General features: G+C 40.4%; 1 protein-coding gene across 1 annotated transcript; it reads left to right on the forward strand.

Annotated features, from left to right (window-relative positions):
* The first annotated feature begins 26 nt into the window (after window positions 1–26).
* Window positions 27–26139, forward strand: impg2a (interphotoreceptor matrix proteoglycan 2a). The gene is made up of 22 exons (XM_080291099.1): window positions 27–360; window positions 461–691; window positions 1787–1953; window positions 2042–2067; window positions 2181–2213; window positions 3728–3774; window positions 3956–4161; window positions 4249–4404; window positions 5444–5502; window positions 5631–5651; window positions 8211–8419; window positions 10567–10610; window positions 12489–12660; window positions 12832–13772; window positions 13867–14154; window positions 14261–14480; window positions 15250–15460; window positions 16868–17056; window positions 18979–19180; window positions 19665–19744; window positions 20332–20395; window positions 23602–26139. The coding sequence occupies exons 1-21, from the start codon at window positions 282–284 to the stop codon at window positions 20372–20374; spliced, it is 3624 nt and encodes a 1207-aa protein (XP_080147225.1). The 5' UTR covers window positions 27–281; the 3' UTR covers window positions 20375–20395; window positions 23602–26139.
* The last annotated feature ends 54 nt before the right edge of the window (window positions 26140–26193 follow it).

Raw genomic sequence — 26193 nt, forward strand, 5'->3', positions numbered from 1 at the left:
GTGCCATCTGCCTATCTACCTGAGCCAGGAGCTGTCCTCTCAGCACCATGGGAAACACCTCTCCCCGGGCACAGAGGAAAGCGCGAGCCCACAGTGTGACTGTGTCAGCAAATGGTTTGTGATTGGGCTTCTCTTATTCTTTGGGGTCTTCTTTGGAGAATTCTGAAATATGCAAACTCGTACTCAGTTTGTCCTACTGCTGTTGCGTGACTTGAGACGAAACACGTATCTCCTTGATCCTTTCCCAAGGCCACGGATCTAAGCACAATCACGGATTTAACATGAGCATCCTCTCGTGGAAATGTGTTTTCTACCCTGCTGTGTTTGGTTTAATGGTCATATTTCTGGACCTAAAGACAGGTACGTGGCATTAGTTGACTTAAAAATCAAGCGTTCACTACTTACCTAAATGCACACACAAACTCTATATTTTAAACTTTGTTGTTGTTGTGCACCCCAGATGCAATGATGGAAGGTTCCTCTATGGGATACCTTGATCTGCCTTATACTCAGGAGCCTGTGGTGTTTCCACGCATCACTCACATATCTGAGGTGAAGCCATCGCGTGAGAGCCACGCGGTTATCTCTCGACAGAAAAGGAACATCCTTTTTCCAAGTGGAGTCAAACTGTGCGCGCAAGAGACCGCCGAGCAAGTCATTGCAAACCATCTGAGCTACTTTCATCTCAGAGGTAAGACCCAGTGTGAATCGGTGTTAAAAATGAATATTGTAAATGGAGTTTCATTGTCACTGTCACACCAAGGTGTGAAGATGGCACCAAAAAGAACAAACAAACTGATTTTGAGAGATTGCCCCCTCTGTATCTTCCCCTTTGCGTGTCTACAGTGTGAAAAGATTTAATTCTCCAGTGGACGAGAGAGTTAACCTTTGCTGTGTTTACGCAATAAGATCCATCAGACTCAATTAGACTTCATTAGATTTGTATCAAAACAGATTGCTCCACTTATTGGGCTCATTTACTGAAATAACATTACACCACACACACTGGTAGCATCTACACAACATCAGGTCTCCATTAAAAGAAGCCGTTGTTACCTACACTGCATCTTACCAGCCCTGCCGACGAGTTCTGGTGTGCTTTTAAAGGATTATTGCACAATTTAGCACTGCATTATATATTTTTATATTATCTACCAATAACCCACAATGCAATTTGACAGCCAAGTTGCATATTAGTAGGTAATGCTGCTTTAAAGTACTTCGCTTGGAATAGTTCATGAAATTAGCAATTCACGCAGACAAAAAATACAAATATTACACAAACAACAACAACAACAAAAAAGATTTTTTCTAAAAAGCCAAAAGTTACAGTAAAAACAGACATTTAGCTCTTTCTTATATGTGTGCATGGGCAGGTTTGTTATGCAAGTTAGATATGGATTTAGAAGTGATCACTGCAGCCTTGTGGACACTGTTAATTAGAGAAGAAGATTGGAGCATATGTCTGTGCACTGATTTTGGATCAGCGCCCAGTATGAGAGTTATATCACGACATCAACGTGGAAATGGATAGATTTATGATTTAGCTTGGGCCCCCAGAAACTCTAACTAATGATATCAAGATTGTAAATGAGTCAAACTCATAAAATATGATCTTATTTCTCAGCTAATGAACGTGTGTCGTGGTTTCCTTGTCAAACAAGCATACATTTAAGTTAGGGTTCAAGTTTCACCCCAATAAAAATAACTTGGAAAACATTACTATGAAAGAAAGTTCTCCAGATAAATTTTTTAAGAGGGTGCTGTCTTTCTCTGGTCTAACCAGTGTGCCAGGAGACCATATGGGAGGCATTTAAGATCTTCTGGGACCGCCTCCCAGAGCAAGAAGAGTACCAAAGCTGGATGAGTCGATGTCAGGAGGGCATAGTCTCTGCACGGGATATTGGCAGCTACTTTAGTACGTCAGAGGAGCATCAGACTCTGGCTAAAAAGGTAACTAAATAACAATAAAATGATATGCGATTAGTACAAAACATGATTTTCTCTGGAGCTGGCTCATGAAACTGTTTTCCACTTCCAGAGAATGTCGCTGCCCAGTTTGAAGAGGTAAAAGAAACTCTCTGCTTTGTTTTCCCCAAAGTGACCTTTTAATGATGCGTTCATGATCTCATTATTAAGTCTGTGTTTTGTAAATGTGTCACTTTTACCACTATCTGTAGTGAGCCCACCAGGTCCTGGCAACATATGTGCAGGTAAGGTTGTCAAAGCTCTTCAACCTTACCTGTTCATATTCCCACTCATCACTTATCAAACATGATTTTTCACATTTATTTGTTTTGGCTTCTTTTTTTTTTTTTTCATTTATGTGTCATAGATTTAGGTATGTGTCTTTATGCTCACTGTCTGTTTGAGTTCTCTCTTTAAATGATAATATTAACAGGGGTCCAAGCAAAGAAGCTGTTGAGATACAACCGTACCTGTTATAATTCTCATCGTTTTTTATTATTCATGTCATGTGGAAACATGAAGTTTGACTCAGACTCTGAAACTCCAGTTTGTCTTTGCAGTGTTCTGTAAAATGGCTTGGCCTGAGGTCAGCTGTCTTCCATCATTTTATTTTTTCTTACTCCAGCTACATCTTTGCTGTCTGATGTTTAAAGAATATGAGATTTTTATTAAAAAAACCCATTTTGTTTCACCATGTTCATAAAAACATTTTTTTTGACGCTTTAAACAGAAACCACTAAACCAGCCGTCCTAAAACTGACTCAGGATTATCTTGGGAATTAAAAAAAAAAAAAATCGTTGACGTATCTGCTGAAGGCTTTGAGAAATCAACCTGAAATTACTGAACGTGGAACATGTTTACCTTTTCTTGGTTAGTGAGTTTGAGTTGGTACAAAATTTGGTTTTGAAAGTTAGGACCTCGTAATACATGCATCTCCCCTAGTCCTCAATCAAATGTTAGCAACATGCACATGATTTGGATATCACATGTTTCCCATCGTGCCCAGAAATGCCAAACAATGTGTCTGCAGTAACATTCACAGTTGTATAAACAGCATCGATTTCACCAAATGTTTGAAGGTATTTGGTAAACACATGAATCACATGTTTTTTCCCCCCAGAATAATATAATTATTATCTTTTACAGCTCATTTGAACAGCACACTTAAAAAAATATTTTTTTTTACCCCCCAATAAACACAAAGTCAAATTCATGTGAAATATATAAAATCAAAGGTTTATTTATTCAGATGCTCTAAATTTATGCAAATCCAGTACATTTCATTTGACAAGATTCCACAAATTTAACATTTTACTCTGTACTTCTGTAACAAAATTGCATACAAAATATACAAGTAATTAAATTAGTTGAAAGGAAGTTAAGAAATAATTTTTTTATTTATTTTTTTAGTGTAGTGATTATATATCGATATGGTTGAGTCCTGTTAGCCAATGGTGCAACAGTTTATCTAATTTAAATAAACAATTACAAATAGCTTGACTGCTTCTGACTTGCTTGGATCTCAGTCTTTGCCTCTTTTTTAAAATCTTTTTTAACAAACTAAATTAATAGACAAAAATCTAACCTTCAATAATTTTCAGACACTGGGAAACTGGATTTGCTTCCATTAACTTCTTATTCCGACCCTACATGCAGTGTGCATAAGCCATTAATAGTTGTGCTTATTGCCTTTTTATTATATCATAATTGTGTAACGTTGTATCGGCGTCGCTAACATGATCCTCCTGTGTTTCACAGCACTCCAACACCAGACATACCAGAATCCGTTGAAGCTCCTGAGCTAGGTCAGTGTTTTACCTGATTATACTGGCATCTGTAGCAAAAATCCCCCTTTTATTTAACCACCCTGATATAGATTTGCTGTTTTTGTGTCTGGCCCGTGTCTAGTGTGCAGTTTTGTATTTTGGAGTGTGCATCCTTAAGTGCTCGGTATGTGAACTTGGCTTTAGGTCAGCTGACCCTTAGATTTAGCAAGAAGTCAGGGTAAGGACAGTCTAATCCATATAACTATCACTAATCATGGCACTTGCCAAACGTTTAAGCTGACATCCACCTCAAATAAACCGACAATCCCTTTTTCTTTTGCATATGAACTTAACCACCTAGAAGACACAGCTGAAAACAAGGAGGAGGATTCCCCTGCCATTTCACCAGGAGTAGAGGAGAGTCCTGTGAGTGTAAACACAGATTGCTTGCAGACTGGGATTGATCATTTGCCCTTAACTAAAGTGCATCTTTATCTCTTTCTCACTACTCAGCTTTACAATGATATAACCGTACAACCGCCTACTCCTGCTCCGCTGGAGCAGGTTGTGGAGCTAAGCATCCTCTTGTCAGGAGAAATGTACAACGAGAGCCTTGCTGATCCGGCCAGCCTCCAGTACCAAACACTCAGCAGACAGCTCGCTGAAAAGGTTTGCCTCTAGCTCTGGCTCCTCATGTCTGTTTCCCTTTATATCTCCCATCTGAGCCTTGGCGCTGGCCTGGACTCTCTATATCTACTGGTTTATGGTCTGTGATTGAAGCACTGTTAGTTTTAATAACTCGCACTTTAGCAGTAGTTAAACTCAAACTGTTAGGCAAGGGCTCAAAACACACTGACTTTATGATACACAGTTGGTTAGGGTGAAATAATAATGTGCTGAAAATCCAGCTTCATGACTCATGTCTTGGGAATACATAAACTTCCGCACATGCACGCCGCTGCACAGGTATCCAGTGGTTTTACAGGTACTTGGAAGATTCAGTAAACATGCCTACAGGCCTTTTCCCTGGCAGCGGATGCACAAAACCTTGCAAATGAAAACATTAAACAGACAATTTGGTGCATTTTTTTGTGCACACACGTGTATGTGTTTTGCATTTGATGAATGCTTTCAGTATTTTTTTTCTTTTGATTTCTGAGCTGCTTTTATTCTCTGCGGGGATTTCCTGGACAGCTAACATCTGCACACACCTTGACATACTGTAGTCTATAGCAAGAAACGTCATGCATACAAGCAAGTTTGCGTGCCTTGAAGAGATAAAGAAGAAAAGTGGAGTGGAGGGTAAGATAGGGACTGATGGTAAATGAGTGTAAAGAAAGAGGAAGTGGAGGAGAAGTCAGCAGACGAAAGACCCTGGAGACCTGTACGCATACTTCTTCATCTCTGGAAGATTTAATAAACTGGGTCAGTGAGTCTGCAGGACGACACGACTATATCTATTTCTTTTTTCATGTTAGTGTGGTGAAGCAAGGCCTTGAAAACCACTACAAGCTGTTTTCTATGAGCAGTTTGTCTTTTAAGGAAAATAATCCGGGGACGACATTTCGAGTACTTTGAACGAAACAAGTCCTTTTGGAACAATAAATGAGATTTATTTTGGCAAGCAAGTTCATTGTAAACCACTCGAAATAAGAAACAAATTAACTGCGGTTTCCACTCTGATGCCTGGTCAACTTTGTCTTTGCAGATAGAAGACGCTCTGGAGGGGCTTCCTGGATTTAAAAGTGTGTCTGTAACTGACTTCAGGTCAGCTTCTCTCCAATGATTATGGCTGTCAGAACAAATGGCCTTTTAAAGCCGCCTCTTTTTGTAATACTTGTATCGTGATTTGAGCTCTCGGCAGAAGTTTAACAGATCTCGCTTGTTTCACACAGGCCGCAAGATGACGCAGAGGGGTGAGTCATCAGTAGTTGCTCTGGTACTTCGACCTTGAATAGCTCTCCCCATCCTGTGTTGTGTTTAAGCCCACAGATCCCTATCAACCTTAACTAGAGCTGTGTATGTGTGTGACCCCAGCTTCATCTCACACTGTGTTTACCTGTGAGCGTGGGCACGTGTTAAGCTGTGTCACTAGTTGCCTGTGTTAATGGACTTAACGCAGTCACTCACCTGTTAAGTGGGATCAGGGTGGGTCGAACCAAGTGAGCAGGTGCTCCTGTATAGAGACGATAATCTGAGCTTTACCTGGAAGGATGGAAATGAGTGGAGTTATCGGCAAAAATAACCTGTTTGTGTGGTGAAATGGAGAAAAATAAGGGAATTACAAAAGGCAAGTGAATGGACAACAAACAGAATGCAGGGTCAAACAATCTGCTTGTACGTTCCCTCATGGGGATTTAGATGAGAGGTCTCATGCTTATGTGGGACTGGTACAAAAGCTTCAGCCAGCACCATGTTAGTTTAGCTTAACAAAAATTGGAAACAGAGGGAAATGGCTATTTGGAAAGCTAAACTGAACTGGTTTGTTTGAGCTGAACAAAAGCAGAAGGGGATAAATGACAGTTTAAGAATTTAGTTTGCAATATGCTGTGCTGGATCGTTGACTGGAACGAGGAACTTCCAGGAATCGTTAAATCCAGCAGCGCCTAGAAGCTTTGATATAACTTTTCATAAAATGCAACTTTGTTAGACATTTTTATTGTGTGTGCAGAATAAACACATTGGCTATTATGCACTGATTACTGAGCTTTAGGTGTGCTGGTATTTTATCGTTGGACATATAAACCCAATTCCACAACATTTATGATGCTGTGTAAAGGGTTGGGACACAAAAATCCATAAATCCATATTTAAGTCATGGCAGAACACAGGAGACATATCAAATACTTAAAGTGAGGCTATTTCATGACAAATATTAAATAATTTTGAATTTGATGGAATAATACCACCAAAAGATAAAAAGACTGGCAGTGCACAAGGGACAAGGCCAAAAATCTGTATTGGAAGCTCCTGGTCTTCAGGCCCTTAAATGCCACTGCATGAAAATAGCCCATTTCTTTCATGGAAATTAATGCAAGAGCTCGGGAACGTTTCCAGAACATTTCCTCAGCACCATCCACAAATGCAGGTTAAAGCTCTGCCATCCACAAAAGAAGCCATACGTGGACATGATCTCAGTTCACAGGCATTTTAAAGATTGTTTACACAGCGGTGAATTTGTGTTTATGAAATCCGCAAATCATTGCATTCTGTTTTTAATTTACATTTTACGCAGCGCCAAAACATTTTTTGCAAAGGGGTTGTATAAAAACAGTCTTCCCTGCTGTTTACAGCTAAGCTACGCTAACTGGTCAGGGCTTCATATTTAACAGTAAGATTTGAGAGTAATGTGTTTCTCACAACCTCTGGAAAACAAGAGAAAACAACACATGTCGTCTGTTTGAAGTATTCATTTATTATTCAATGTATGAATCTGTGTAGAAAATTGTAAATACAAAAGGCCTGATAAATGTTGTAGGGTACAAAGTTTGTTGTTGAGGTGCAATGAAATCAACGTTTATATACCTTGTATGTTTGCTCACATTCAATACCTGAATAAACATAGTTATAATAGTTAGAAGCAGTCATTAGTTTTTTTGGTAACTGTACTCTGAATATTATTTATTCATGAAATTATGGCTATACATTAAATAGGTGAGTAAGAAATGAATTTATTGCTGTAATCAACCTTGCATGCAACTTCTAACTCCAACTTACAAGGCACAGCAGGAGCAGAGCGCTGCCTGACTGCCCTTTTGTGAACTGGATCTCCTTCTAAATGGGGCTGACTTTGGGTCAGCACATGCTCAGCTGTCTGCCAGTAACCCAACAAACTAGGTCAGCATGGACATGGAGGGCTCCCAGTAGTCAAATGAAGCCTGATAGATGGCTTTTTCCAGGCTCTGGAATCTCTTGTGAGGTTTCCATGTTTATTATGATGATATTGATCATTCTGCTGACTCGGCTCCTTTAGCGCTATACAGTCACACTCCTGCGTTCCAAGCAAGAATAAATCACACGATTCATCAGTTATATGTTAGCGTTCTACAATTTTTAAAAAAAGGTTTATCATTAAATCAAGCTAATGCCTGAACAATTTTCTTCCTCTTTCCCTCTAATACCTTTAGTGTAATTGTGTGCAAAGGATAAATGTAAACTATTGAATGGGATAATAATATACTGGTCATGAAAATGCATGAGAAACCCTCTCTGCTTATTTTAAATTAAATATTTAAACTCGCTGCTGTAGTGGAGCGGTAATGGGAGCTTTAAAGGAGAGAGATTAGAGGTGGGGATTATCAATAATGTAATATATTTATAGTGAAGAATTCAATCATAATTAGCATAACATAAGTACAATATGAGAGTGCAGTTGCCCAAAATATAGGAAAATTATATTAAAATTGTCCCTAGGCCTAACCTGGATCACTATATGAACTTGATATAATATAACAACAGCATACTTGTGTCAGCAGGTTTGGTGGTTTGGTGGTGGACTATGCCGTCACAGTGGTGGTGAATGGAGCAGGAGTGACCGCTGAACAACTGAACTACCTGACCCTACAGTCGAACCAAGTGGAGAACTCCTATCGGGAGTTCAAGGAGCACCCCACTGTGGTCCTCACCATCAGTGAGGACAACAAAATTTTCATTGAAGACCTAGATGACAAAAAGCTGGAGAGTGGTAAGATGATGTGCATTACTGCCAGTCTTCTTAAAGATATTCCCTAAACTGATACGCTCATATTTCCACTATACTGCAGAGATTTATTTTGCCAGCATGGCAGTGGAGTCACTGGGAATGCACTGGAAAAGGTGGTGCGTGCATCGCAGGGCAAACCTACATGTGTCATGTCAAATAGAGACGCTGTTGACATTGCACTGATATTAAAACACACCGTTCGTCACTTGAGAAAACATTCCAGGCTTTTAATAGTCTCATCTGTTTTTTATTTGACTCTCTTTCTGTCAAATGGACAGAGACAAGTTTCAGTCCCACAACTGGGCCATTTTTAATGGACAAATAACAGTCATCAGTTATAGGAACTGTGTATTTATTCAGTGTGTCAGTTAAATCCTCGTCATTAAATGGTCAGCAAAGGAGAACTCAGCAGAAAGGATGTTTGAAATCTGAGCTTTAGATTTTTAGGCTTTACTGTAATCCTTTCTTTTTTTGGGCATACATATTTTGGATTTCACAGTGAACTCTTAAAAATTGACTTCACCTACTTAGCATTGCTCTCCTTTAAAGATGGTCAGACTGGAAGCAGGCATATTCAAAGCAAAGATATGGTTTATTTTATTCCCTATGTTTTTTTGAAGTGTCGATATGTGATAATAACATTGCCCACAGTGCACCATGATGCTGAAAATACAATAAGAGAATACAAACATACAGTCATTGTTAATCAGTGCGTTTGCAATAATGTCATTGCTGTTTTGTTCTCCACATGGACTGTTTACCTGCTTTCCTCTAAAGTTTATCATAGATATTGATCAATAGCATTCACACTACTTTACGTATCCCCCCAAATCCTGTCCCTTGCCTACAGATTCTACATATTTATGCAGATGTCTGAGTTTTGAGAGACTGAAGCGGGGATTATTTTAACCTTGTGAGTCTGTGAATGTGTTATCCATGCAAGATATGCTCCTGGAGACACCTTCTGTGGCAAGAACTATCTCAAAGACTGTTTGAGTACTTTTGCAATTTTTTATGTTCTCTGTAGACTTTGCCAAGATGTGACAACAGCGCAAAACTGGGTCACAAACTTTGGTTGGTCCAACTGAAACTATAAGCCAGTCCTGTGAGACTACAGTGGGATATAAAAACTGCATATACAGAATCACAGGTCAGGTCTGATTAAAAACAAAAGAAAACAAAACAATACATACTGTATTTCAATAATAGGCTGTTTGAATCCCTTGTGTCTGTCTTTAATGTCTCTTTCCAATCCATGAGTACATATACAACTACAGTCCGTCTTGCAAAGGAGTTGATCCAGCTGTGCAGCCAGCTTTGTGGTAGTTTCTGCTGCAGTAAGTGTTTTGAGCTGTTCATTTTCCCCAAATGATCTCAACATAGAGATGCAAACAGACTCACAAAGTGAAAACAAAGTTGCAGATGGTAATATTGCAGTAACTACTACTGAGTAGTCAACATGTCTAAATGTTGGCGACACTGCAATGGAGAAATCTTTGTCTTTAGCCAAACAGACGTTGCCTCACCTGTGACCTCATCCCATTCACCCAATCACAGACACCTTTACACAATGATTTTTTTTTTTTAAATATGCCACCTAAAAACTCAGGCAGTCAATATCCTACCTACCTTTTACTTTGGTCATTTAATTATACGTTAACATATAATTAAAGAAATCTCCTGTGAGATTTCTTCAGCCTTGTGTTTTTAAAGACTGCAGGTCATTAGTTTACTGCAAAGGCAAGCACTTTTAAAGATGGATGCCCTCTCATTTCCATATTAGTTATTGGCTGTGACATCTAAAATGATGGCTAAACATTCTCATATGGCTGACACATGTGGCTTGGGGACTTAAAGACACAGCTTTGGCTTTGTTTTTTTTTGCCTTGGTGGTGATGCAATAATAGCCTTGGACCACAGTGGCTGATATTTATTCCAGATTTTAGCACTGATTTGTAGATATTTACCCCTGGAGGTGACGCCGTCAAAAAGCAGGCAGTCTGTGCTGAAACACTAACAGTTAACAGAATTTTGAATACGCCGGCAGGCAGAAATATTTAGGCTATTTGGCACGTTTGTGTGTTGTATGTCAGTTTTTGTTAATGTTTGTTTCTTCTGTGGTTCCACAGTGTCTGAGATTCCTCACTCTATCAACACTGAAGACGGAGCCATGGTGAGTAACAAGTTACCTCCACAGCTATCATGAAAACAATCTCTCTCCAGGCGATCCAGCTGCTTGGAATTTGTACATCGCTTTTGTTAAAAGACACCGTGGTGAAGACCCGTAACTGCCTTGAGATGTTATCCAGACTACACCAGCGCAGGTAGGGGATGAGCTCACTAGCAAGGATGAAGTGAAGCTTTGAGGATTAGTTTGGTTCTTGCTGTAATAATCCACTGCTATTCTTGGGCAGAGACTGCAGTGCACCACAGCGCCATGAGTCAACAGAGACTGCACTTGAGAATTTATCTAGACAAGCAATACCATCTAAAGTATGTCTCTGTTCGTGCTCTCTTGTGTTTGAGTGTGCTTTTAATGATAATCACAGTTCGGTTTGCTTTGGTCACATTTTCAGCATAGCCTGATAATTTGACACATGGTATGAGGTTGGAGAGTTTCTACCCTGATTTGAAGTTGGAACGGTTTAAATAAAGATTTCATTTGGTTGTTATGAGAAATATGAATCTTATGATAAGCCATCAAACTAAATAGATACAATAGCAAAAGTAGTATAGTAGAAATTCTTTAACTATAAAAAGGAATTAGGGAATTAGCTTAATGCACTACAAAAACACAAGGTCCATGAGCAAAACTAAGACTTGGACCACTAAGACTTAATGTGAAAGCACAGGAACAAGAACATATAATTATATATCTATATGAAATATAGATTGATACAGTTATTGAAATAAAAACTCTGCAGTTATTCAGAAAGACTTGGGTGGTTTAGCAGCAGTTAATAGAAAGAGTACACACACACACACGCACTCAAAAACTCACAAAAACTGTATGCAATTCTCTAAAAAAATATATTAATGATAGCTGTATGTGTGACTATGTCTGTGCACATTTTCATTGAGATATGCCAACCTATAAGGAGGTGATAGGACACATAGATGTACAGACATATACATACATACATATATATATATATATATATATATATATATATATATATATATATATATATATATATATATATATATACGGTACAATCATTATTGTAAGGTAGCTCAAGTTTCAGCTGTGCAGTCTTCAATCATCACACACTTCACCAAAGTAACGTGATTTAACCAGGCACCAACATTTCCTCTTGGTTAACAAGTATATGCAACACAAAGACACATTCATTAGAATACATATTGAAAGCTCCAACTATCCACTTTCTTCCTGTTACTCAATTCAGAGTTGCAAGAGGGCTTGAGCTTGTCTTACCTGTCACAGCACAGGCTGTCAATCTGTTGCAGGGCTAACACAGAATGACAGACGGCCACTTACTTTTGCGTTCACACCTAAGGTTGGTTTACAATCACCATGTAACCTAAGCCAGAGTACCTGGAGAGAACCCACACAGACACAGAGAAAACCCACATAGAAAAGCCCCAGAATGGATTCAAACCCAGGACTTTCTTGATGTGAGGCAACAGTGTTAAACACCGCAACACCATCAACTAACTCTCAACTAACTTTGTTCAGTCTTTAATTACACACACAGTGTTTACCTCAACACTAGATGTGGTTCTAATAAAAGATGATTAAGCAGTATTTCACAACAAAGCTTGGTTAACATACCAGCAGTGTCCTTAAAGTTGGCATTAAGCAATCACTCCATTCTCTGCCATGGCTCACACATAATCCTCCTGATGTGTCTGGCTTTGCATTAAGTCAGGCATTTACTATAATTAACTTTCATGATATATCTAGGTGTCTTCCTGTTGAAAGGGAGTTTTTCCTTCCCACTGTCACCAAAGTAAAAAGGGTGTTTGGGGATAAGATTAAAAATCTCTGCCTCTGGTGACTGGCCAATCAGAGCTCCTGTTTGTGATGCAGATCAGTGCTGTTGATAAGCCGCCAGAGGTCCTGACGCTGGAAGAGGACATCAAAAGTGAATCTTCAGAAACCAACACAGTGGCAACAATAGAAAATAATGTTATTGTTCTAGAGGAGAGTGAAGTTGCATCTCCTGCTCTTGATCTGACCTTCCGTATACCTGAAGCTGCCGGTAAGTGTTATTTGGGCAATTTTACATATGATGCTTTATTTTTCCACATAGCATTCCAGCTATACAAGACTACCTTTTTCATTAGTTCTTATATCATAATATCATAAGATATCATATGTCAGATATCTTCTATAATAGAGAGTGAGTTTCTTCTTATCTTTGTTTTTTCAGGGATTGAGAAGGAGGGTTTGTTGCTGGAGGATACTGTGCAGATTTTCTCTGTAGAACCTCCTCCACCTGAAGACCTTCCAGCTGAACTGCCAGGAAGCGTCACACTGCCTGAACCCCCAGTAGAAATTGAAGCCTCTGGTTCAGTCCCAGATGTTTTGGAGGGGCTAATTGAACCATCTACAATCACTCCAGAAGAGGAGGAAATGTCCCTTGGGGAAACTGCTTCAGAGGAAGAGGTGAAAACAGAAGAAATCACCATAAATGCAGATGTTACATCTGGAGCTGAGGAAGAGACATTTGGACCTACAGCTGTACCTATGGAAGAGGAGAATCCAGATGATGTTGTTGAGATTATAGAGGAACTTGAAATCTTTACTGTCATAACTGAAACCAAGGAAGAAAAGGGTTTACCTGCCCAAATACCAATTCCAGATGCTGTAGATATAACTAGTGAAGCATCACAGCCAGAGCCAACGAAGATGAGTCTTCTTCCTGTTGGCGATAACTCCATTGAGGGGACATCAGAAGAGTCTAACCCTGCAGATATTCCACCTGATAATGAGGAGGCTAACACCCTAAGACCAGAAAATTCAGCCATTAATGTGCTGTCGGCCAGCCCTGAGGAACCTGTATTTGAAGAGAATGGCTTGGAAGAATCAGTAGAAAATCAGGATCACGAAAGAAATGAAGAGGCTCTGTCTGAAGCTCCAGTTGTAGTAGAAGAGCCTCCAGAAACTCCAGAGATCTCTAGAGAAGATCTTACAGATGATGAAATCTTACTGGTTAACAAAGATGTTCCTGAACCACCAGTGACAGATTCTCTGGGCCCTGCCCAACCAACTGCTCTGTCTCCAGAGAGGGAGTCACCCTTTACCCGTATCTCTTATGTAAACCCTGATTTTGATGATGAGCCTGACACAGACATGCCTTTACTGGTGGAGGTAAAGCAATAGAATCAAACAAGATTTGTTTTGAACAAAAAATGTATGCTGTCTGCATCTGATAATCAAATCATTTTACTTTCTTATCGCCTAGATCCAGACTACTGATGATGGCTTGGACGATACCACCACTGGAGACCATGGTTATAATGTGGTTCAGTATGGTTATGGTTTGATTAACCACACAGAGGAGGGCAGCACCGGATTCCCAATAGGTGTGGGCCACGGCACAGACCAGGCTAGTATTGCCATGCCTGTAAACCCTGGACGAGCACTAATGGTTTTCTTTAGTCTGAGGGTGACCAACATGATCTTCTCAGAGGATCTCTTTAACAAGAGTTCCCCAGAGTACAAAGCTCTGGAGCAACGCTTCCTCGAGCTGGTAAATGCCTGCGTCTTGCAGTATTTGTTATTTTCATTATTCACAATCCTGTGTAAAATCCTTTTGCTTGTAACATCAAACTGCACATTTTTCAACTGTTCCCTAGCTTGTGCCCTACCTACAATCCAACCTCAGTCACTTTGAGAACCTGGAGATCTTGAACTTCCGAAATGGGAGCATTGTAGTCAACAGCCGGATGAAATTCGGGAAGCCTGTGGCTCGTGGCGTCACAACAACTGTCTACTTAATCTTGGAGGACTTTTGTAACACAGCCTACCAGACCATGAACCTGGCCATTGACAAGTATTCACTGGATGTTGAATCAGGTATGCTCTCACTGACAACCAGTGCTGTCATAAGGACAGCACTTCTTCTTGAGATCCCTGTCAAAGGTCTCCTAAAGAAATCACTATTTCTGTTCTTGTTGCCAAGAACCACTGTTCTATGAGAAAGTCTCACCTGTCACCAGCTATCTTTAGCTACTTCCTTGCATGTATTTGGGGATCTAAATTAGCCTTTTTAAATGCTTTCATGCTAGCATTGTATAACAAACTCATGAAAAGAAGGCAATTGGCTTATTTCCATAAATTTTAAACACTTACTTCATTGTCACCTTAGAATATTGCTTTGCAAAGTATTCTAAGGTATTCTAAGGCAAAGTATAGCACAGTGCGCAAAAGCCTACAAAACCTTGCCAACCCCTTTTCCCCCTTGCTGAGTTTGCTTCTGCTGAAGGTTTCTTCCTGTTTAAAATTAGCTCTCCGTAAATAAAACTGAATTGAATTGAACTGAATTGAATTATTGTGACTTGTGGCAGAGCTGAGCGTCACAAACAGATAAGCTGGAATGAGATAATCAGGCTTCCTTGGACTGCAGCCATGTTGACACATATCATTATCTACTGTTCACTCTGACCAACCGGTTAGTGTGAGTAGAATGACATATCCCGGTATAGTAACTAACTCCAGGGTTCAGCTGGATTACATAAGCCAACTAGTACGTGTCCGTTTGTTGTTAGCTATTTCAATTTGTAGTTCATTTGTAGTCTGAGTTCTCTTGACCATGCACATTTGAGAAGGTTATTTTATTTTACAGGTGACCAGGCCGATCCCTGTAAGTTCCAGGCGTGTAACGAGTACGCTGAGTGTAAAGTGAACAAGTGGTCTGGGGAGGCAGAGTGCGTCTGCAATGCTGGGTATTTCAGCGTGGATGGCTTGCCCTGTCAGAGCATCTGTGAGCTGCAGACTGACTTTTGTCTCAATGACGGCAAATGCGACGTCATCCCTGGCCAGGGAGCCATCTGCAGGTGGGTGACAGGCGGGGATTAGGGGAAGTGATCTGAGATTGTGTGCTGGATAGTGTGTCTGAGTTTGCAGATTTGTGAGGCTAGTACTCCATCACATAAACAGATTTTCAAGTGCTAGCTGGGTCTCCCCATAAATCTAGCTGGCCTTGCAAATTATAAATAAGTAAATAAAATGAAGATTATGTTTTATATCTTTGTTGGGTACAAAATATAATTAGACCAGCCCAGATTTATTTTCTGACCTTACCCTCTCCCATACTCCGCTTCAGCTTCTCTTTTGTTTATTCCATCTGCTCTTCTGACGACTTAGTGACTCAGAGCCTTTTGTTGCCCTGCCCCATGACTTTGGTGTGCACTTCCACCATAAATTCTCTTTCTATTATTAAATCATGGGTCAAAACCCATCTGTTCAGAAATGCATACCATTCATTGTAACATAGTCTTAGTCAATTGTTACTTTGATCACTGTTGTGTATATGTCTTTAATTTGCTGTACTAATGTAATTTGTCCTTGAGGGTTTTTAAAGGTGCCTAAAAATAAAATGTATTAGATTTTAGTAAATCTGCAAAGGCTCAAAACTTTGCCAGTTAATATTCAGTTATCTACACCAGAAGACATTTATTTTTGTTGCCCTGTACATACTTGAAAACAGTAACGCTAAGATGTGATTAACATGGTGATTAATTTTCTCTGCTCCAGGATAAAAGATTTCAGTTTAATGTGATATGGTCCAAACCCTTTCTTAAATTTTATACTACCTTAGATGCTTTTACATATTTTCCAAGACATTCCTGATGATCACAGGCTTTGTTTTGTGTGACTAAAGATCTGTGCATATGCATCTATATCCAAACATGCAAATTTGTATGTGGTGTGTAAGTTGTGCACAAGATGACGTGCCAAGAACAATCCAACATCAGTGACAGAAATATGTCCAGTGGCTATGTTCACGATTTTGTATGTGGTGTGCTTAACTTGAGTGATTATGAACAAACAAGGACGGGCCTTTGTTCCAAGATGAGTGCTTAACATTTGTTTCACACCCACTACCACATCGTAAAACACACAGGCAGCTCCAGATGCTGTTGGATCGTTGTTTACCTCACACCGTCCAACAAAAGTGTTGTGGTGCTCCAAACGAGTGGTGTGAATTGTTGATTCTTTATTCCAAAAGTATTAATGATTTAATGACTTGTTGTCGTCAGTGATGACTTTTTAAAGATTTTTGTTATTCAGTGAAAGAAAGAGACGTTACAACATGACGCATGACGTGTATGTATGAATCATGATGTGGGATGCAGCATTTTCATCTTCTGCTGTTTCCAATGCTTCTCGTCTTTTTCGTTTTTTGAACACTGGAAAAAAATGTTATCGCGGTTTTGAAAAATTTCCAACGTCATCCCCAGGTGTCGCGTCGGGGAGAACTGGTGGTACAGAGGAGAACATTGCGAGGAGTATGTGTCCGAGCCGCTGGTTGTTGGCATAGCGATTGCCTCTGTAGCTGGCTTCCTCTTGGTGGCCTCTGGAGTCATCTTCTTCCTGGCCAGGACTTTACGGGATCAGTATGACAAGGATGAGTCAGAGGACCCCATACGGTAAGGAGTGCACGTCAAATGCTGTTAGTACCCAAAGAGTCATTTCAACACCACAGAGCACATGGGGATGGTTTAATAATGAAAGAATTTGGATTTCTGTTGCAGTTAAGAGTTTACAGGATATTTGTAATGTTGTTTGACTTTAGTAATTATGACTGTGCTTTTAATCTCGCTGCCTCTCTGTAAAGCTGTTGGATTTAGATTTCTACAGTGGGCAAACCATTCAGAAGGCTCAAGGGCATGTTCACGACTGAGAAACCAGCTTTTCAGTGCACTCCACACCTGAGTATCAATATAATGCATATTTCACAGAACTTCAGTTTTTCATTTACAGATTCATCCACTGAAGCCACATTTAACAGTTTAAATAGTTTCAGTTAAGATTTGGAGCTGTATTTAGTGCGTATGGTGCATGCTACAGTGGAAAATGTTAACACCTGGTCTATCGTATTTGATACCTGAGTTTTGTGTGATACCAATTAAAAATCATATATGCAAATCATTATTTATTTATTCAAAAAAATTGCCAGAAATTTTTTTTCTGACAATTATTTCATGGTTCAGTCTTTAAATGGATATTAAATTTGATTAAAATAGGAAAATTAACACTAAATCCTTTTGTCAGTCAGTCTTAAATGGAAAGAAACCATACTTTATGGTTTGATAGTGAAGAGAAATACTTAAATTTAGTCTGTTTGATGACCAACCCTCTTCCATGCAATCAGCGTGGTTATTTTCTTGAGGGGACAGACTAAGTTGAGAAATCCCAGGCCAGTCGCCACAGTCAAAGTTTCCACTGTACCATCTCTTTATCCTTCTAAACTTACAGTGGTACAGCCATCGTCTCCTGCTGCCTGGATGTTTGGAGTGTCCTGCTTTGCTCCTTTCCTGAATTCCTCTGACACACACACACACACACACACACACACACACACACACACACACACACACACACACACACACACAAAGATCTGTCTGGCATGGATCCCGGACCTGTCTGTGGAGAATGACTGTGCTGACCTCAGCCAATTAACTGATCAGATATGGTGCTGATCTATTGCTGAAAAGCCTTAAACACATAACACATTAGGCTTTCTACTAGTCTGGAATCTGACTTTCTGGCACAAGCAGGCTGGCTTATCTAAGCCTAATAAAGGCTATTCCACAATAACATCTTATTTACTGAGACCCACAGTGTTACGGAGGATGTAAATCATTGTGTAGCTGATGAATAAAAATGTGTGTGTGTGTGTGTGTGTGTGTTAATAATGCGTGGCCTCAAGATAACTAGTCTGTTGTTTACTGGCCACACTATGTGAACTCTATAATGCTATTATTACGCATGAAGCATGGATAAATTAGTTTTAATTCCATTATATTTTGATTTTGAGAGGCTTTATTGTTGAATTCATTTTACCCTATCACATGTCAAGGCAGTCGCTTGAATTTGGCACACACTGGATCCTATACAGAGCAATCAGAACACCCTCATTAGAGAGTGTGTGCTAGTTCAGCGAGCGAGGAGTAGACAAGGTTCATTTCTCCTTTGTAAAACTGCAGCATATTGCATGCAATATTTTCATATCTGGTCCACATCTGTTTTTGTCATTATTTAAAGCTTCTGCTAAACAACATTTGTCAAATTCATCCATGCCTTACGTGTTATAATAGCCCTATGGAGCTTGGCTGCTATAGTGAGTCAACAACAGACTGCATTTCTCATAGCCACTCATCAATAAGTGCTACAACTTCTTATTCCCATGTACTACTTTCTAATGGGCACAAGTTATTGATGAAACGTACAATAACATTTTTCATGGCCGCGGAGCTCTTTTCCTGACTTCTTCCTCCTGGATGTGTGACTCTGTTTCCCACCCTTTCTCTACCATGCGACTGACTTCACTGTTTGTGTCATTTTGCAGGCGAGCAGAGAGTCTCCCATCTTTAGAGAGGGCGACCAAGTACAACCCCATGTATGAGAGTGAAGCGACCACAGGCTACAGTCACTACTACCGCCGCTACCCTGAAGCTCCCGTGTACAGCAGTGCCAGCGCTGAGGCCTCCACTGACTTCAGCAGCGAGGAGATACGACACATCTATGAGAACAGCGAACTGACTAGGGAGGTTCGTGAGAGAACTACAGTCCAGTGGTTGAATTAGAAGAGAGGGTTGTCTTTTCTTTACCTCATTATTTCTTTTAACTCTTGGATTAGTAAGCAGAAGTAATTCCCAAGTCACCCTGTCTACTCTGTACACATAAAACACCAGGCTTAAGTTTATACAACACTCAGAAGACTGTTTGGCTCGAATTTTGTGAGAAAATTGCTGTTGCTGTTTGGGCCAAAAAACAAAAAAAGAGTGCAGTGCAGCTGGGAATTTTGAGGAAGTTACACACCAAGAGCAATACATATTAATTACACGTTTTACCTGTCTATGATGAAAAATAATTAATATCGGGTTTTTATTGCCATCTGCCTTTTGTTGACTTAAAATTCTTTGTGGCTTTTTTCTGATGTCATGTTTTCACTAAGCTGCAGCCTGTTGAGTTTACTGTTTATCTGCCTGTGATGTAATGTTCCTTCTGGACATATATCCTGTTTTTCTGTAGGAAATCCAAGACAGGATACGCATCATTGAGCTCTACGCTAAGGACCGGCAGTTTGCAGACTTTGTACGGCAGCACCAAGCGTAAGCGGCTCACTTGTTATCCTCTTTTTGGACTATGATCAGATAAAGAAACGGGCCAAACAAACCAGGCTGTGAGGAGAAGGGGAAGCGAGTTTGAGATACAGGAGGCCAACAGGACACATTTATCATTCCTAAATTGTCACCAGCCAGACCTGGAACTGATACAGTGAGGTTGAAACCATTACAAGATGCAGACATGTATTCCACTGCCAGCTTGCCTGGCGATAGCAGTTTCCCCGTGGTACTGATTGTTTTTAAGCCGTATCTGGTAATAGATCACCTCCAAACCAAGCTGAGTGAAATTGTAGTTCCATGTTGAATGTAATAAAGTAACTTATCAACCTCAGAAGTATCTAATGATATTATCTAATGTTACAGCATGGTGGCTCAGTGATTAGCACTGTTTTCTCACAGCAAAGGAGTCCTGGATTTGAACCCAAGCTGGGCACTTCTGTGTGGAGTGTGTGTGCTCTCTCCCATGTAATCCTGCCCATCCAAGCCCAAGACTTTCCCAAAAATAAGAGTTTCACTTCTTGCATAAATAAAGGTTAATATATGCTTTTTCTATGCCTCTGCATGTACTACAGTGTCCTGGATACCCAGAGAGAGAGCTCCTCTACACAGATATGAAGCCGTCCTGTGAACAGTGAGGTATTTTGCCTTAATCTGAACGCTTGTTCTTTTTTAGATTAGATTAGATAGAACTTTATTAATCCCTCGGGTGGGTTCCTCTGGGAAATTCGATTTCCAAAAAAGCACAGCACCGACAGAAGTTACAGAGTTACAGAATATTATATATATAAATACACACACACACACACACACACACACACACACACACACACACACACACACACACACACACACACACACACACACACATATATATAAATACAGAGACAATATAAATAAAATATACGAAGGGGATAAATAGAATAAATAGGAATAAAAAATAAAAATACAAGTGAATTGCACATTTCAAGTATTGAGGTCTATTGCACTGTTGACTATTTACAAAAGTATTGCACAAAAGGTATTGCACAGTGAGGTGAAGAGGCACTACAGCTTAGTTGTTCCCCCCTCCTTTGTCCTCCTGTTTCCCCTCCCTCTCCCCTCCAGAGAGGAGTTAAACAGTCTGATGGCGTGTGGGACAAAGGAGTTTTTAAGTCTGTTAGTTCTTGTCTTTGGGAGAAGCAACCTGTCACTGAACAGACTCTTCTGGTTGTTAATGGCTGTGTGCAGAGGATGCCTGGCATTGTCCATAATGTCCATCAGTTTCTTTAATGTCCTTTTCTCTGCCACTGTCACCAGAGTGTCCAGCTTCATGCCGACCACAGAGCTAGCCCTCCTGATCAGTTTCTCCAGCCTGGATGAGTCCCTCTTTGCTGTGCTGCTCCCCCAGCACACCACAGCATAGAAAAGTACTCCAGCAACCACCGACTGGTAAAACATCCTCAGGAGCTTCCTGCAGATGTTAAAAGACCTCAGCCTCCTGAGGAAGTACAGTCGGCTTTGGGCTTTTTTATACAGGTGCTCTGTGTTGCATGACCAGTCCAGTTTATTGTCCACCCACAGCCCGAGGTACTTGTACTTGTTGACCACCTCCACCTCCTCCCCCTCTATCTGAACCGGCAGTGGACCTGCTCTAGACCTCCCGAAGTCCACAACCAGTTCCTTAGTCTTTGAGGTGTTGAGTTGCAGGTGGTTTGTGTGACTCCATGCGACAAAGTTCCTCACCAGACTTCTCTTCCTGATCATCCCAGATACACCCCATGATGGCTGTGTCGTCTGCAAACTTCTGAATATGGCATAATTCAGAGTTGTAGCAGAAGTCAGAGGTGTACAGGGTGAAGAGAAGAGGGGACAGCACAGTTCCCTGTGGTGCTCCTGTGCTGCTGACCACTGTGTCAGACGTGATGTCCTTCAGCCTGACGTACTGTGGTCTGTCGGTGAGGTAGTCGGAGATCCAAGCCACCAGGCAGGGGTCCACCTCCATCCTGTTCAGTTTTTCCTGAAGCATACAGGGCCGGATGGTATTAAAGGCACTGGAAAAGTCCAGAAACAGGATCCTGACCGTGCCTTTTCCCCCATCCAGGTGTGAGTGGGCTCTGTGTAGGAGGTACAGGATGGCATCCTCCACTCCGACACCCACCTTGTATGCAAACTGTAGTGGGTCCTGGGCATGTTGTACCTGTGGTTGAGGAAGAGCCGCTCTAGAGTCTTCATAAGATGTGACGTCAGTGCCACCGGTCGGAAGTCATTCAGCTCATTGGGCCGGTTCCTTTTGGGGACCGGGACGATGCAGGATGTCTTCCATAGGGCGGGCACTCTCCCCAGTCGCAGACTGAGGTTGAAGACTCGTTGTAGCGGCTCCCCAAGTTCAGCAGCACACGCCTTTAGCATCCTAGGACACACCTTGTCTGGGCCTGCTGCCTTTCTGGGGCGAAGCTTCCTCAGTTGTCTCCTGACCTGATCCACTGTGACACTGGGAGATGTTTGGGAGGAGGGGAGGGGGGGAGATGTCTTGCTGCTGAGAGAGGGATTGGAGGAGGGGGGTGTCATGGTGTCAGGAAGGGGGGGAAGCGAGGGAGGTAGGAGAGTGGGGATTGGACTCTGTAGTGAAGGTGAGGGTGAGGGTGGGGGGGTTGTGGGCTGGTCAAACCTGTTGAAGAAGTTGTTGAGTTCGTTTGCCTTCTCCACAGTCCCCCCCACTGTGCTTTTCTTGGTGTTGTGGCCTGTGATGGTTTTCACACCATTCCAGACCTCCCTCATATTGTTCCTCTCCAACTTCTGCTCCACCTTCCTCCTGTAGGTGTCCTTTGCTTCCCTCAGGCAGCGTTTCACCTCCCGCTGTGCTGCTTTCATCTCCTCCTTCACTTTGCTCCTGAAAGCAAACAATACTCCTTTTAACAATACTCCTCGATATAGTTCTTAAGAATGGTGATCAAGTAAGAAAAGAAATGTAATTTCTCATACATTTAAGAACAGCAACAGTTAATTCTTAACTTATTGTAATTTATCTTTTTCAGTAAAGAAAATTTAGATAACGAGAATTCAGGAAGCTGATTATTATCTATTTTGTACATAAGAGCAGGAAAACAAAAGATAAAAAAGATAAAGGGCAAGTAAATGACAAGGGGGGTTTAATACTCCAAACGAATTGATTGATTACCAGAGCAGATTGCCTAGGTTGGTGTAAACCGCACCGTAGATGGGAAGAAACTGAGCGTGCAGTAGATAAAGTACAGTAGATAATGATAAATGACGTCATACTTTTCCATTTTGCTTTTCCATTTTCAATGACCCATGGGTTACTGGCTCTCTGCAGATGTGGAAGAAATTAAAATCACTCAGGATTTAAATGATTTTCAACAACTTGTTCAGCATTTTTTAATGTATGCTTTTTATATTCTTTTTAAATTAGTGCAGACTAAAACAAAATGTAAAACATCGGACTGTTTTCTTTGTTTTTATGAGTGGTTGAGTACAGCACTATTACTAGTATAGGAGCAGTTAAGTGGCTGCTGGATTCAGCTTCATATGGTGAAATAAGATCGATATCAGTCTTTTCATCTGTCCCCAAAAACCAAATTTACATATTTCCAACAATTCCAAACTATTAAAGCCTGGCTCACCAGTGCACTCACAGCATATTGCACATGAATCACAGAGAAATAAGACATTTCCTAAAACTTAATGTTAAATTCATTTTGCTGAATCAAGAGCATGTGCTCAATCATTAGAGATAATACATTCAAAGGCAAAATATAGTAACTATATAGTTTTGAGTGTGTACCATACTGTATATTTTGTTTTGTTTGTAACTTTCATACAGACACTCCTCTCACCCTTCACAGAAACGCACCTGTGTTTCTCAACGTCAAGCTCCCCGTCAAGACTGTCATCTTTTCTTTGCCACAATTCTCAGAGCCTGGATTGCACTGCTTAAACTGGACTGTCTCACAGCATACGTCTCTCCACAAAAAGTCTGCGTCCGTCTCTGCCTGTGCGAGGGCAGAGGTGCTGATGCTTCTTCCTCCGCCCTCAGTGCCTTCTCTTGACAGGGTGAGCTTGTTGTGACATCAGGGGATGCGTCTGCTGCTTATTCATCGGACATTTCCCTGCAAGGAAAAGTAGACCGCATCCTGTTACTTGAAATTTTGACAGATGAACTGCATCAAGTAGTATTTTTATTTAGTATGGGCTCTTTTCATCATGCCTACCTGTCCATTCTTAAAAGGGAAGAACATAAATACATGTGAATATGTATGTATTGTATGTATATAGCTAAACTGATGTCTGGTAGGGAAGATTTTTCTCTTTACAGTAGGGATTCTCAGAGAGATACTGAGAAAGCAACTTTTTTAGTAAATGGTGCTATTTTAATATTAAATGCTCTTTGAAATGTAGGTCTGCAATGATTCGCTTTTACAATTTAAAAGCAACACCAATAAACCAATTATGTATATTTGGATATTATCCTACATTAAAAGGATAGTTCAGCATTTTCAGATGTACGCTTCTCAGTTTCTGACAGAGTCTGTCAGGTTGGCTTTAACATATTAACTCAAGACGAGCGTGTTTTTATGTAGATTTTTTTTAGTTTTATTTGGGAAATTTACTTGTCAAAGTGAAACCAGAAAGCTGGCAGTGGAATTCTGATCAGTAATTCCTGAAAAAAAGCTAAAAGGCCACAACTACAACTATGTGTAAAGAGAACAGTATTAATCTTTGAATTCATTTGTCTTCAGTCCAATTGCGACAGGTGAAATAGCTGAAAAATAGCCACACAGTCTGCCTTCACAAGCATTTGTGAAAGAATGGGTCTTTGTAATGAGTTCTCTGATTTTGAGGATATGATGCCACCGTACAACAAATCACTTCATAAAATTTCTTCCCACTACAATCAACTGAAATTGGTGTAACAAAAACTCCAAACCTCCTCTGTTGTTAACATCAGCACCGTAACTGTGCGCCAAGAGCTTCGTGTCATAGGTCTCATTGGCTGAGCAGGTCGTCCAGATGTAATGTGTAGGTGGGCAAGTACTTTTCTACATATAGTGTTATATAAATATTGAAGATTTGTTACATCTTTATAGCCGTCTGTACAAAAATATGCTTCACTATGTGCGTCAAAGAACAAAAACATAAAAAGAGGGTTTTCGCCACTTGAAAAACTTTATATGTGGATTTGCCTTTAGCGGTGCTCCAGACAGAGCCAGGCAATAAAGTTTCTGCTTATATTCAGTTTTTGTACGTTTGGATGTGCAGATATCGAAGAGGTATTCATCTTCCTCTAAACATACTCCAGGAACAATGTATGTGACAAAATCAAACTATTCCTTTAAGGTGGCCAAAAGCAGCGAACTTGTTAAGTGTTAGACTGTTTCTGTTTCTCTTCATAAATGACAAACTTTGGTGTTTGTTTATAGTGTATGACAAAGCAGACAAGAGTGAAAAAAATGCTGGTGAGGGAAGAAAGGCAGAGAGCATGAACCTTCTACAGCTCAGAAATAAGTGAAAACACGTTTCAGTGGAAAAATGCTCCAAGGCAAGCGGCCCAGGGATTTGACCAAATGATGTGCTTTCAGATGTAAAATGCAATGCAAACTGGAAGAACAGGAAAAACTAGGATGAGCGAACTGATAAACAACATATGCTCTTTGGAAAGATGACCTCAAGCTATGTCTTCTGCTGAGAGAAGCTGTACGGTTACCAGCGATTTTTTAAAAAAGTGATCTGTCCTTTGTCTGCTTATCTGGCCACGATACTCTTCTTTAATCTGAAACCTTCTGACAGACTAAACCCAGTGCTTTCTTTGGCATTCCCATCCATTCCTCCCTGGATTTGTTGGACTTGACCCTTTTGGTCCTTTTAGAGGACCCTAATAGCTACAACCCAGTTAGTTTTTATCGTCATCCAGTTTATCCGCTGATTCTGTTATAGGAGGCCACAATATTATAATGTTGGATATAAATAATGTCCTAGCTTCTTGTTTACATAGCACATATCCCATCCTTTGGTCTTCTGTTAGAGCTCTACACAAGTGAGAAAAACAACACTGGTGGAACGGACTCTTATGATATTGTCATGCCTTTTGCAACTTATTTTCAATTTGTATATGTATGCTTTTTTTTGTCTGCATACAGTTTTTACCACCACCATTTATAACATCCGCTACCTGGACAAACAAGCCAATCATCACATACAGTGTCCTGCCATTAAAATAGCAGTTGTCCTGTAGGATGTAAATTGTGTGTGTTTGCAGTGTTTCAACATTTTCTTTTTATACTGATGACACCATGTTAACAGTGTTATCATGCTGTGCAGCTGTGTAAAGGACTAATAAGGTGTAACAAGTACAAAAATAAAATATTTTATTATAAAATGAAGAATCCACTCCTGTGTGAAGAATCACGAAGCACATTTACGTTAAAATTTTACTTTCC

Source organism: Astatotilapia calliptera, chromosome 16 (genome assembly GCF_964374335.1).
Source record: "Astatotilapia calliptera chromosome 16, fAstCal68.1, whole genome shotgun sequence".
Taxonomy (NCBI): Eukaryota; Metazoa; Chordata; class Actinopteri; order Cichliformes; family Cichlidae; genus Astatotilapia; species Astatotilapia calliptera.

Coding starts and splice junctions, on each gene's coding strand:
- impg2a (XM_080291099.1), top strand. CDS start 282: ATGAGCATCCTCTCGTGGAAATGTGTTTTCTACCCTGCTGTGTTTGGT. Junction 361..460: donor ATTTCTGGACCTAAAGACAG/GTACGTGGCATT, acceptor TGTGCACCCCAG/ATGCAATGATGGAAGGTTCC. Junction 8,420..10,566: donor TGACAAAAAGCTGGAGAGTG/GTAAGATGATGT, acceptor GTGGTTCCACAG/TGTCTGAGATTCCTCACTCT.